Source organism: Penicillium hordei, assembly GCF_028827395.1.
Source record: "Penicillium hordei strain IBT 12815 chromosome Unknown utg000003l_segment0_segment0, whole genome shotgun sequence".
Taxonomy (NCBI): Eukaryota; Fungi; Ascomycota; class Eurotiomycetes; order Eurotiales; family Aspergillaceae; genus Penicillium; species Penicillium hordei.
Window position 1 is genome coordinate 2,298,456 of NW_026623144.1, and position 13,289 is coordinate 2,311,744.

The window sequence follows — 13,289 nt, forward strand, 5'->3', positions numbered from 1 at the left end:
TCACAGTGGTAGACCATCTGTCTCTCTTAATAAGGCAGATTCCCGCTTGGATTCGACATGATGTGATCGCGCAAGCGAATGTTGGCTTGTTTCTGCCAACGGTGACTTGTTCTGGCGCGCCTAAAAATGGCATTGCCATTGACTCACAAGTTGAAGAACAAGACGGTGCATAGCTCGGTCAATTTACACGTTCTTCTCAATTTATGTTTATACCCCCTCAATGATACCTAAAGCAAATTTTGGATACAATTTGACTCTGGTCTCTTATCCTCTCAATCTTATCTCGCAGAATCCCAGTCTTTAGGCGCATACTCGTAAAAATATATTCTGCATAGCTAACCTAATTAGGCCATGCATATATTTGGTGTTATTTACAACCTTCCGTGGGTTGCAAATGTGAGCACAATGCTATACTCATACGTAATTGCGAGAAAGTTTTGGGAAACCTGATTCGATCATATAGGACCCGAGTGTGAGAGTGCGTCTTAGCAGTGTTTAAAATATTGTGGTGGGCGAGAGTACCAAGGGTGGTCGACAACATGTTATCAAATAGTAGAAATATAAAACATCCTTCGCCGTCACGAAATATTTATTTTATCATTGGATCTCAAAGCTTTCCCAAGATAATTCAGTGCCAATCAGTGACCGTGCTTTGTCTTGTATCTAAACGACTCGTTTGAATTTATTAATCGTCTTTAGTCTTGAGTTATGGGGATTTTGCGGAAAACAAGAGCCATGGGGGGTCGGGCGCGGTTGACCCCCTTAATCCCGGGTTCATGCGATCTTCTTTGTAGATAGTGTTAAGTATGGGGTTAGGTTGGGTTCGTCTCTAGAAGGTCTAGTATAGGTCGCTTTGTTTGGTGAATATCTTATCTACTAGACCCCCTGAACTTTACATAGATTTTCGACTCGTTCTCACCCGCATCATTACCCATACTACTTACTACAATGACCACCGACAAGGCCCAGTCTATCAGAAAGAGAGGAGGAAAAGAAATGAGGAAAAGAAATGAGGAAAGGAATTACATAGCAGGATCGAATATTTACATGTCTCCCTCTTTGCTGAATCCTACAAATCATACAAATAACTTAACAAGCTAAGAGGCAGAACTAACCGGCACGAACTAGCACTTTTAGATCACACATCGATACCTTTTACCTGAACCTGAATCTCAACTGGCGACTCAATGAGACGGCCAGCCGCATCGTGTGTCGCGTCCCATTCTGAGATCTCAGCGACAGGGACCTTTTTAAGCCGGTTGCTCTGAACACCGTCGTCTAGGCTGATAACTTCCTGTCGCAGTTTGTAGCCCTTCCATTTGGGAATAAGGAAGGCCCAGAAATAGTAATAGGTGCCACAAGCAAGAAGACTAGGCATTTTCGTTAGCAAGAATAGTCTAGTAGGCCAAGTTTGGTTGACTTACATTGCAACTCCCGTCACGGCATACGTTGCATACCAAAAGCTGACATCACCAGCATACTGACCACCACTGGGGGGATACCAGGGCATCACAAGGAGGTAGAGCTGGATGAGAATATTAAAGATGATCACGAAATGCCAGGCCTTGAATTCGGGTTCGGGAAGGTTGGCGTTCTTTCGGCGCCAGCGAACAACGTAGATACCAACACCCATTGCAAGATTAAAGGCAGCAGAAGGGATGGTGCTTAAATCGTTAACTTTTGAGTATTAGCATTGCAAGAACGCCCGGCCGGATTCTGACGGGGAGAGAGTAGAGAAAACGTACTGAAAGTGAAGGCGTCTCCGGCAGGGATGGCTAAGATCATCAACATGGTCAGACCCCAAATGACGAGGTACGGACCTAAGGGCGTGCCGAAGGGCTTAGTCGAGACCCAGAACGTCGTCCAAGGTAGAACTCCTTGTCGGCCGCATTCTCTGATGCGCCGAGATATGCCAATTATCACGGCGATCATGTTACCGAAGGAAGCCAATGCAATGAGGAAGTTGAGGCCACGAACCGCACCGCTGTTACCAAAGACCTTTGTAAAGAACAGACTTGCAATCGTGAGCTTAGAGCTTTCGATCTCATCCTTAGGAACTGTGAAAACATGTGCAATTAGTGCGGTGATCCTATTATAGGATGGGCTGTCATTAACTAACCAGCAGCAAAGAATGCAACGTTTGCGAACATGTATAACACATAAACCACTGTAAGAGCAGTGGTGGCATAGATTTTGAGTGACCTGACGGGATTCTGTCAACGGAAATGTTAGTTTCACCCTGGTGCCACATTTATATTGAACTGCCATACCTTGACCTCGTTGGCAACATTGAAAGCGTTATTGTAACCTCCGTAGGAGAAAGTGATACGGTACAAGGCAGTAGTAAGCCCGTATGCAGAAGCTGTAGAGCTGCCTGACCACGCGTCTTGGAAATTGGCCTTAGGGTTCTTAACTTTAGTGTTGCCACCCAAAACAACAAAGCCAGTGACTATAACAAAGAGAAGGGTGCAAATCTTCACAATTCCAACAGCATTTGAGAACCAATATGCGTATTTCGTGTTAAACACCAGTACTGTAGGTTGTTAATACCCCAATTTCGAACGAAATGATGTGCTGAGAGCAACTTACCCAAGGTAGCAACAGTATAACATGCTACAGCAGTCCCTTTAATCTGCCAGTCGGTGCCCGAGTGCCCGGAGATGGCGATGAGATAGTTGGCCATAACTGTTATAGTTTATTAATTAATGCCCTGGGACAAATAGAGATGCAACCAGTCACCCACCTGTTGCATTGGCAGCTCCAAAAGAAAGAATGACGCTCTGGAACGCAAAGGTAGTTGGAAAGAGCCACTTTGGTTTAGGGTAAGCTTGTTCGAGGAAAACGACTTCTGAACCCGATCGACTGGGGAAGTATGCCGTAAACTCAAGGTACACAGCTCCAGACGTGAGACAAATCTAGGGCAGTGCAAGTATGATTAGTCGATGCCACTTTCCCATCATGAGCAAGACATACCAAGTAACCGAGGGTCCAATAAACAAGAGTAACACCGACCGAGCCCGTACCGGACAGGATAGATGATGCTTTGTCATATTAGCTGGTATTTCTGCATATGCATGGGTTGTGTGGCACTAACGTGTGGAGTAGATACCAGCGCCGATCATCATTGTGATGTTCAGTAAGGTAATTGTGACGGGGCCGACAGAGTATCCCAAGGGCGAGTTGTGCTCAACTGGAGCACCAGATGCATCTTGGTACGTTGTTGTCGCATTATTGCCTCCGGTCTCGCCGATATACTTCCCGCTAACAGTTGCGGTCTGCCCCTGGCCTTCGACCGCAGTGCTGACCGCGGCAGGGGTTTTATTTAAAGATCGCCGCCAAGCCATTGCTGGCAATTGTCAAGAGCTATGAAAATCAAGTAGGTCTGACAAGGCTCTTCGCGAAAAATGAATCAAACAATGCAAGGTGGCGAGTGCCAATGCTCCCGTCGCTTCATAAGATGGTGTATATGCTGGAGAAAAGAAAATAAAAACCGCGCCGCATCGGCCATCTATATATCATGGTACCTAACCGTTTTCCTTTTCTTATCTTAATCTCGGATCTCTTGTCCAATACCACGTTCAGGATTTCAGAAGGCATGCAGGCAACGTTTTGTTTGTGGAGCATGACGATTTCAACATCGGAGGGGCGAATGTTACAACCACAGCAGTGGGCCGACTGGGAGACCGACCATTTACATTCCAGTTTTGAGGGGAAAGGCGTCATGGTAACCAGAAACCCAAAGATAATTCGTCATCTGGTGTCTTGGTCTGTGTCTTGGTCTGTATATAAGATCCTTGTCAAAAGTCCCTAGCCTGTAGCTTTTGTGTACTACAAGTGGGGAAATTATCGCGCGATGATTTGAGCTCCCGAATATCTGCCGGAGTCAAAGGTTTTTTATACCAGTGAATCTGGCGGCCAATTATTACACAATGATCGTGTTTAATTAAAGATCCTTGTTAGTATAACTGCACCGATGGGAGATTTTCTGCGGTAAGATTTGCATGGCAAGATATAACAACTCCAAGTTGTACCATTTGTTCGAACGAGTGTAGATCTGGCACGTAATAGCCAGCTAAATGGCGAAAACAAGAAGCGTGGCTGAAGATGGTGACAGGGGTAGATGCGCCAAGTTGGGTTGGCTACAGCCATGCCATTTCGCGCAATGATGGTGTTATTGTAAAATGCGGGGGCTTGTTTTGCTATTTATCACGCCATGTATTGTTGGGATGAGTGTGAGCGACGTCTGGAAGGGATGTTAGATGGCCTCAGGCCCCATTCGGAGCTAAGCACCCCATGGGACAGTCTGTACTCCGTACGGAGTAGTCAGGTACATCTTCTCCCACCTCTCTCTGTACACTTCGCTTTCTGGGAATCATACACACTTCCCTCCTCTCTCCATAGAGATCATGATCATTTGTGTAGTGATCCCTAGAAAAGATCGATGGACCCTGAGGCGGATGATTAAGCGTGGAGTTGAACGATCTCAGCTATCTCGAAAGGAGGATTCGGCATACACCAAGGCCGGAATTAACCTGGAACAGACTTCAAAGTCTTAGATTTCCAATGTTGACACTCGAAAGGATAAAGGATCCGAAGGTGGATGATGGGAACCGAGCGGGGATTCCCGACCCTACACGGGCCACTTCGAGTCTTCTGCCTGAGGCAAACAGGTGCAATTGACCTTACTCATTCTTGTCCTCTCCTTGCTTCATATGCCCCTTAACCGTGGCTATCGAAGGTGACAATGAATCAACGGACATAATTGACAACTGTGTGATTTGGAGTCTTTACAATGATAATTATGATAGTCTCGACTTAATCAACCGCATTTCTAGAGCCAAGAACGTGAGCGATACGTTTTTTGTCTAAATTATGGCGTGATGAAATTTCTGAGTGCGCCAAAACGATAAAATAACTCACTAAGCTCATTCATTCTTCCGCTACAAGTGCTTTGTTGTACTTATTCAAAGACTGGAGTCGACCGTGCGCGCCTCTTTCGATCGCCGCTAAGAAACAAGCTACACGCAGGTATGGATTTGGCCTTCAAGATTGAGCCTACGGCCAAGGAGAGTCCACCTAAGAACGAGAAAGCTATCGAGACCAAATATGCCGATGAAACTTTGCGCATCCTTGAGCTTCATGGAGACTCTGTTGGTCCACTGACGACCGAGAAGGAGAAAAAGCTGAGACGCAAATTGTACTGGCGTATTTTCGGGCTACTCTCCGCTATCAACCTACTGCTCTTTGTGAGCTCATTGTTCGACCTTTCATTTACAACCTCTAACTTCTCTAGATCGACAAATCCACTCTGGGATACGCCGCTATTCTCGGCCTGTTCGAAGAGACCGGTATCACCAAGGCCCAATACAACAATCTTGGAACTTTCTTCTACGTCGGTACGTGACAGTCTTGTGGCTCCGATTATATATTCTCTAACACCCTTGTAGGTTACATTATTGCACAATGGCCGGGACACTATGCTATGCAGAAACTACCATTTGGAAAATTTGTAGCCGCTCTTGTCTTCATGTGGGGTGTCATCCTACTACTTCACTGCGTTGCCACAACATATGGCGCTCTTGTGGTTCTGCGACTGGCGCTTGGTGCCGCTGAATCAGTCGTTGTACCCGCAATGGAAGTCACAATCGGAATGTTCTTTAACCGTTACGAACAGTCGTTCCTCCAGCCCTGGCTTTGGTTGACGTCAGCAGCCGCTCCTATATGTGCCGCATTTATCTCCTACGGGCTGCTTTGGAGCCATAGTTCCATTCTACCCTGGAAGCTGTTCATGATTATTACCGGAGCTGTCTCGGTACTTCTTTCTATTCTTGTTTGGTTCCAGTATCCGAACAACCCAGCCGAGGCTAGGTTCCTGTCACTGGAGGAGAAAATCCACACCATCAGACGAGTACACGAGTCAAGTCAAAGCTCCATTGAACAAAAGCAATTTAAGAAGAGCCAGTTTATAGAGACGCTGCGCGACCCCGTTTCATGGTTATTTACTCTGCAGTCCTTCACCCTCATGATGTCTAATAATCTCACCTACGGACAACAAAACCTCATCACTAAGGCGCTTGGAGTGGACAGTCTGGGCTCGACTCTCGTGGCTGCAGCAGGCGGTGGTTTCGGTGTTCTGGTTTGTATTACAGGAGCCTACGCCCTACGGTGGTGGCCTTCAAACCTTGCACTCCACGGACTCTTCTGGTGTGTCCCTGCGATTGCAGGTGGAATTGGCATGGTTGCTATCGATTGGGACCAGAAGCTAGGGATGCTTGCCTGTTTGCTGCTCGCTGGCCACACCTATGGTAATACCTACATTATCGCGTTGGGTTGGACTACATCATCTGCGGCTGGATACACGAAGAAGCTGACCCGAAATGTTATGTTTATGGTTGGGTATTCCATTGCAAACATTTGCTCACCACAGATCTGGGTTCCTAAGGACGCACCTCGCTACTACGGTGCCTGGATCTCTATGATAGTGGTCAGCTGGGCGGGGACACCATTCATCCTTTTCATTATACGGTTCTTGTTGAAACGCAGGAACGATGCGCGGAAGGCTTGGGCTGCATCCTTGACCAGCGAAGAGAGAAGGGCTCACGAATTTGGAGTAGTTGAGGAGCTTGATGAAAGTGGGAATGTGATACGCAGGCAAGTTGAAATTGCCATGTTGGATATGACTGATATGGAGAACCCGTTCTTCATCTATCCTATCTGAAGTGTTTGGAAACTGGCGTCATCCAACACCAGATATCCGCAAAAAATTATCGTTCTAGAAAATAGATACACGTCAGCGTTGCTCTGAGAATGTCGAAGTATACATTTTTTCGAACAACATGTTATTCCAAGTAGACTTCCCACTGAGATGGATCGAGACCATATGAACGGCCCAATCGTCGCCACGCCACCGTACTACTACGATGTTAACAACATCACCGAGGGCCGAGTTCCTTTCCAACAAGAGGACGATATCAACCCATTTGAGTATCGACTCGGGGTAGATACAATGCACAAAATCTTTGGTTTTCCAATTGTGAAAGAGCCTGATAATGGAACAACTCCTCAGGCCGTAGGTCTTCAAACGTTAGGCTCTATGGTCACATAACAAGGTCGATTCCTAGCCTGTGCGAACACTCTTCGACACAAAACCCGACCTTTCTCGTTGGAAGACGCCACCCGCCCTGGGAATCAGAGATATGTCACCCTCTTTCTAGTTGACCCCCATTACTGGATCTGCTCAACTGCACAACGGCATGAATGGTGGAGAGAGTCAGCCCAAACCAACATGAGACCGTTGTGGAAAGTGCTAGAAGAGCTGTCAGATATTATAATGGATAGAACTGAAGCCTGGCCAATCGGCATAGCTGAGACAGAGAGATGGAAAAAAAATCGGAAAAAGAGCGTGGACGCGCCAAGGAGATGTAAACTCGATCAGTCCAGTACCATGATTTGCGGCTCCTATATTTTTTCGGCGGAGAAGACATAGTAATTAGACCGTCGAACTAGTTGGCTATTTTTGTTGTTATCAATAAATATGTTATCACTTCTAGTGTATGCGGAAATTGTGTTCCCCTTTTCCTTGGTTCTTTCCATGCTACAATATGTGGGAAGTATGACGTTGCAAAGGCACAACACGACTAGGCGGGAAGAGATCTCGGAAGACGCCCGCACAACGAATATACTTCCCCTTATATCTCTAGCGACTAGCAAATGAAAACTCTGGAACAGTATATGTTCTTGTACGTATTCAATTTTCCAAGGCTGAGCAGGCAGCCCACATAACATTGGGGGCTAAAATATTAGCACTAAAATATACGATAGAAACACGCTAAAATGTACGCTAAAATGTACGAGCCGCTCTATTGAGTTACCTATTTCTGGATATCTAGTCATGTATAAATATCGGTATGAGTACAGGATTCTAAAGGTATCATCACAGTCCCCGGCGATTAATCATCATCATGCTACTCCTATCACTCCTTACTATCGCCGCTGGGCTACTGGTTCCTGCCGCATCCAGAAACACACCAACTCGACGAACCTCAGGTGCAACATCTACTCTCATAGCAACACAGTATGGAACTGTGTTTGATGCTCCAGTCACAATCGGGAACCAGAGCTTCATGCTCCTCGTGGACACTGGCAGCAGTGACACCTACGTGATGCAAACCGGATACAGATGCGTCAACAGCACTGACAACCTTGTCATAACACAAAGTGATTGCCTCTACTCAAACAAGACCTACCACAAGTCTACAACATATCGCCGTGTCCCCAACGAGATGTTTGGCGTGCAATACGGCGCAGGACTCGCGAGCGGCGTCATGGCCTACGAACAAGTGTCCATGCACGGTGTAACCGTCAACGCGCAGAAGATTGCTATCTCAGATGTCTCCAACCCTATGGGCGATGACGTGAACAGCGGGTTACTCGGTCTGGGATACCCAGCTCTCACCTCCGCACACCCGGCGAATCACACATCCAACAGCACATATTGGCGCGATCGTCTAGTGTACAACCCTTTACTGTTTACGATGCACGAGCAAGGCCTCATCGATCCATACTTCAGTCTTGCACTCGCGCATACACCACAAAATCAATCTACTTCTTTTGGGGGGTACTTGACGCTTGGCGGTCTTCCACCCGTCAATCACAGTTCCCACTTCTCCACAGTCCCTGTCGAGATCACGGAGAACATTCCGCTGTGGTACACATCGGGGAAAAGTGTCCGATCTTACTGGTCAACCACTGTCAACAATATCACTTATGGCCCCTCCTCGAATAACCTGACCACACACAAAACTTCATTCCAAGCATTCATCGACTCTGGGAACTATATCTCGTACCTTCCACCCGCAGTTGTTGAGCCTATCAACGCTCTCTTTTCGCCTCCGGCAACTTATGATTCTGACCTCGGTTTGTATATTGTTGATTGCTCGGCCAAAGCACCGGAATTCGGTCTGTCGCTTGGTGATCAGACATTCTACCACGATGGTTCCGATCTGATCTATCAGACTGCTGAGGGGGTTTGCGTGTCTAGTCTGGCTTCATCTGCGGAGGTCTCCCTGGGTGATATCACATTGAACATTATTGGCGTTCCATTTTTGAAGAACGTCGTGGCTGTGTTTAACTTTGGGAAGAATGAGATGCAGTTCGCTAAGAAGCTGAGTTATCGACACGATCCCTCGGGGAATACTACCTCGACACCTCTGGTTTCTGGTGCCCCGGTTCGATTCAATAGTGAGCATAGCGCTGTGATCGGTTTATTTTTGGCCTTGACTATTTCACTGATGGTATAAAGCCTGAAAGGATTATGATTCTGTATTTAGATCTGATTATTTGATCGACTTCGTTCAAGTTTTAACAGTTTGAATGCTTCCTCCAATCCACCATCTGCATCAACAATTCCAGAGCCCACATCTTCTAGTTTGAAAGCCATCTCAGGCTCTTCGCTTCGTACATCATCTTCAGATAGCATTGCTTTGACAATAGTCACAGCAGTACGCGCATCCCAAAGTCCATCGCGAGATGTAAATAGAGACCCCTGCATTAAAGAGAGTGCAGTGCGCAATATGCGGCGGTCGCTTGTTTTTAGGCAGATAAAGTATAGCATCGCAATGATATTTGTCGAAAGAGTGAAGACTCGATTGGAAGGAGCCTTGTTTTCAAAGCTAAACCCAGATTCAGATTCAGATGATAGAGATAACAGTGTTGATATTTGGGTAAGAGCGATATCAAATCTGCAAGTCGCGTCTAGAGGAATCTGGGCGCCATCAAGAGTGAAGATGATATTTTCCAAGAGAACCGCATGAAATATAAGTGCCTGGCTTCGTAGAAGAATGAGTCGTTGGCGTTGAGCGGAAGTAAAAGACTGAACATCTTCACTCGTGGTCATTTTCTCCGCAGTTTCTTCCAATTTCTGAAGTTGAGCTTCCAGGTTTAATCTTTCCCGAAGAACAATAGATGGTACTTGAGATTGAGGTAGGTTCTTATATTCCACGAATTCCATTAGGTGCCATAGTGTCCAATTCTGGAGCACGACAAGCGAGGTCTCGAGATCGGATAGACCATAAATCCGCTCTGGAACCGTAGCCATCTCCCCTGAGACTTGTTCTGGCAACGCAAGCCTGAGAATAGGTGTTCTCTCAAGCGAAAAAATACTTGCATGAATATCAAGCTGAGAGAAGATCGCCACCAACTGCGCATATGTCTCCTGGCCATCCACAAGATATGGATAATCCGTCTGAATCCTTCGTAGGAGAATCAGACCTTGATCTAGATGCCATAATGCTTGTTGGACATTGCCGATCAAACACTCGAAAGTATAGAATATGAGGCTGCAGATTAGCGCTACCTCGCCTGAAGGATCTCGGGTAAGATGTGCACGAAGCTGAGAGTGCGATCTGGTGATACGCTGGATATGTTTGACTGAGACTTCGAGCCGCGGTGACCTAACAAGCATATAGTCGCGATATAGGGACGTGAGCGCAACAATAGAATTGCGGATAACGGATTGGTCTTGACATCTCTGCAGGATGAGGTGCGTCCATAGCGTAGTATCTGAGAGACTAGATAAGGAGCCGGCTGCTTCGCAACAGTAGTAATGAAGTAGTTCACGGTCTGCGCGACTGCCGGGTACTTTGAATGGAATATTGTACATCTTGATTTCGGGTTGGGAGGTGGAAGCTTGGGGATATCCGGGGCAGCTTCGTCCGGCGGAAGTGCACCGGCCACACCTGGGACGTTGCTCGTCGCATTTTATTCGGTGGGTTCTAGCTCAGTTAGAAGCAGCGTACTGAGCGTTATCCAATATACTCACTTGCAGGTGGCACACCCTGTTCGAACTTTGGGTGTGCTACGACGCGCTTTGATGGAAATCATTAGATAGATCGAGGGATAAGAAGCAAAGGTGGAAGGGTTGGTTTAAATCTAAAAATAACCAAAGGAAGTAAGGCTGAAGCTGCTGAGTGGGGGCGGAAATCAGCCACCCATATAAACGGGTAAGCCATGCAAAAGGGCACATAAATAGTTGTTGGTTTTTATTTCAACAAAGTTATATTATAACCCTTTATTTTAAGTGTGCCCCTTATATTCTAATGTCATAGTAATACCCCAGTGGAATTCAAAGGTATGGTCATGAGTGCCTCTATGATTATATATCTTATGTGTGGTAGGGATGCACAATCAAAAAGGTGACCGCTTCCCAAGGAAGTTCCATGCATCCTTATGAGCGATCCTCATGCACGAAATACTCAGTCTTGACGGCAATCCCCGGCCCGGGAACCAGTGCCGTATCCTTCACCAATCCATCCTCGGAGTCATGGAACGAAATGTCATCTGCGCCGCGGTCGACTTGACTTCGTGAGACGGAGACGGTGGTGTGTTGCTTGCTGGCCTGGGCACCGGTATGTACGCCAGAGTGTGAGAGCTCGTAGCCGCGGCGGCCGCTATAGGTTCCTGTGCGAGAGTGCGAGCCGAATACTAGGGTGCGGAGAACGGGGAGACAAGAAGCGATGATGGCGATGGCGGTCTCGACCATGGAGACGGTGCAGGTGATCATTTGTTCGTTGCGGTGGGAGTAGATTGCCCGGATAACTAGGTACATCGTGGGTTAGTGGTGGGGAGGAGATGAAAGTGACAGAGGGGAGACATACTGCTGCTGATGACTACAAGACCACCCAGGAGGAAGACAGAGATGACACCCCACTTTTGTTTCTTGGGCATCTTGAGTCGTGCAACTTGCGAAATGGGGAGGCAGATGACTGTTTGAATTGGGTTAGACGAGGCGATTGAGATGAATTGAGCTCGGAACCTTACTGAAGACATCACTGAAGATGTTGACTGCTGAAGTTAGTTGATAATCCAAGTAAAGCAGGAAATATAGCCTTACAGAGAATAGTAAGCCAGTAATTGACTGTGGAAGGTCCTTGGGGGCATGCCACTAAAAGAGCGTCAGTCCCTGCATCTGTGGTAGTTGGTATAGAAGCATCCTTACACTCAGGGTTCGTGAGCCCATCCCACTGCCGCCGGGGCGGGTAGCATTTGAAGACAATATCAAAAAACAGCACTAGCCAGGTTGCAGCCAGGAAGCCAAGTGTGATGTTATACACCGTCTGGTACCGGGTGCGATCTGCAAGGCGCTTGTAGAAGATCACCATGCTAGACTTGATCAGCCACAGCGAAGTGACGTATAGTGTGGAGCCCGGGATGATCATCTAGTAAATAAACTAGGCATTAATAACAATGTGATTGTGTATACTTCCTAACGCAGACTGTTTTACCTTCATCATATTAATCTTCTGCTGCATGGTTGTATTCGCCATTTCAGACATGCCTGTGCCCGCTACCGTCAGTGGACTCCTCTAAAATTTTGCTCCACCAATACGCTAACCACCTACCCAGGTTGAACATATAATGTTGGATTGCCAGATCGCCGATTAGACACAAGGCAGCCATCATAACGAACAGGTCGTCGAGGTAAAGCCGCTTCAGGAGCCGCAGGCGGACCACAAGGCGACAGACCAGGAAGATGCATGCCGCCACTGTGCAGACATACCAGGCCACCTGCACAATGGAAATCCATTTAGCGAGGTAGTGGGAAATTTGAAGGAAGGATATCATACCACTTGCCCCAGATCTGGGCGCGCCATGTTGACTTGCTTTCTGTCCCAGTCACGAACTGCAGAGAGAGGGAAAGGGCAAGACTCGGAGCATTAAAATAATGTGCTAGCTGTCTATTATTATAAATTATCTATTGGACATCAGCTCCAGCCATTCTCCAAATTGAGCGAATGCACTGAAACAACTTTTCCCAAGGCCCACTGCCTTGGAAAGGCGCTAGAACAGATTATCGAACAGTCAAACTTAGATTGAAGGACTGTGACTCGTTGTGCCATTCATCTCGTATAAAATGGATGGTATCTTTCTTGGTAAGATTACATCTGTGCTTTGAATATAGGGCAACGTCGATAATTACTGTATTAGACTGGAATATTACGTCGGTCCCACTGATTGTGGCCCCACGAAATGATCCATGGATCGGTGTTATAACCACAGGAACTTTGTGGACGCTAGATCGATCCCGAACCTTGGGAATGTTCTAATATTCCAAGATTGCACAGGTTTCTAGAATTTGTTGGTTCGTATGGATTCTCACATTTAGGTGATTTTCATCGCATTGTGTAATCTCGAGCGGAAGTTCGTGCGTTTGGACATTCCCCATCCGGCAATTATATGGTTTAATCTATTCGAAGCCGGCGCTCCGCAACTAGCAAAAATTACGCGATAAA

At 46.8% G+C, this 13,289-nt stretch overlaps 6 protein-coding genes across 6 annotated transcripts; 3 read left to right on the top strand and 3 right to left on the bottom strand.

The window, feature by feature from the left end:
• Positions 1-1,138: 1,138 nt before the first annotated feature.
• Positions 1,139-3,344, bottom strand: N7537_006105 (uncharacterized protein; the record flags this gene model as incomplete). Its single annotated transcript, XM_056897162.1, has 9 exons — positions 1,139-1,370; positions 1,425-1,677; positions 1,746-2,057; positions 2,120-2,213; positions 2,271-2,533; positions 2,590-2,685; positions 2,744-2,915; positions 2,974-3,041; positions 3,095-3,344. 9 exons carry the CDS (start codon positions 3,342-3,344, stop codon positions 1,139-1,141), a joined length of 1,740 nt encoding a protein of 579 aa, XP_056752947.1.
• A 1,686-nt stretch (positions 3,345-5,030) lies between these two features.
• N7537_006106 (uncharacterized protein) lies at positions 5,031-6,718 on the top strand (the record flags this gene model as incomplete). The annotated part of the gene is made up of 3 exons (XM_056897163.1): positions 5,031-5,246; positions 5,294-5,396; positions 5,448-6,718. The coding sequence occupies 3 exons, from the start codon at positions 5,031-5,033 to the stop codon at positions 6,716-6,718; spliced, it is 1,590 nt and encodes a 529-aa protein (XP_056752948.1).
• A 162-nt stretch (positions 6,719-6,880) lies between these two features.
• N7537_006107 (uncharacterized protein) lies at positions 6,881-7,214 on the top strand (the record flags this gene model as incomplete). The annotated part of the gene is made up of 2 exons (XM_056897164.1): positions 6,881-7,069; positions 7,122-7,214. 2 exons carry the CDS (start codon positions 6,881-6,883, stop codon positions 7,212-7,214), a joined length of 282 nt encoding a protein of 93 aa, XP_056752949.1.
• A 747-nt stretch (positions 7,215-7,961) lies between these two features.
• N7537_006108 (pepsin-like aspartic protease) lies at positions 7,962-9,299 on the top strand (the record flags this gene model as incomplete). The annotated part of the gene is made up of 1 exon (XM_056897165.1): positions 7,962-9,299. The coding sequence occupies one exon, from the start codon at positions 7,962-7,964 to the stop codon at positions 9,297-9,299; it is 1,338 nt and encodes a 445-aa protein (XP_056752950.1).
• A 26-nt stretch (positions 9,300-9,325) lies between these two features.
• Positions 9,326-10,881, bottom strand: N7537_006109 (Zn(II)2Cys6 transcription factor; the record flags this gene model as incomplete). The annotated part of the gene is made up of 2 exons (XM_056897166.1): positions 9,326-10,772; positions 10,820-10,881. The coding sequence occupies 2 exons, from the start codon at positions 10,879-10,881 to the stop codon at positions 9,326-9,328; spliced, it is 1,509 nt and encodes a 502-aa protein (XP_056752951.1).
• Positions 10,882-11,224: 343 nt separating this feature from the next.
• Positions 11,225-12,650, bottom strand: N7537_006110 (uncharacterized protein; the record flags this gene model as incomplete). Its single annotated transcript, XM_056897167.1, has 7 exons — positions 11,225-11,595; positions 11,655-11,762; positions 11,818-11,841; positions 11,891-12,215; positions 12,282-12,334; positions 12,399-12,564; positions 12,624-12,650. The coding sequence occupies 7 exons, from the start codon at positions 12,648-12,650 to the stop codon at positions 11,225-11,227; spliced, it is 1,074 nt and encodes a 357-aa protein (XP_056752952.1).
• Between the last annotated feature and the right edge of the window lie 639 nt (positions 12,651-13,289).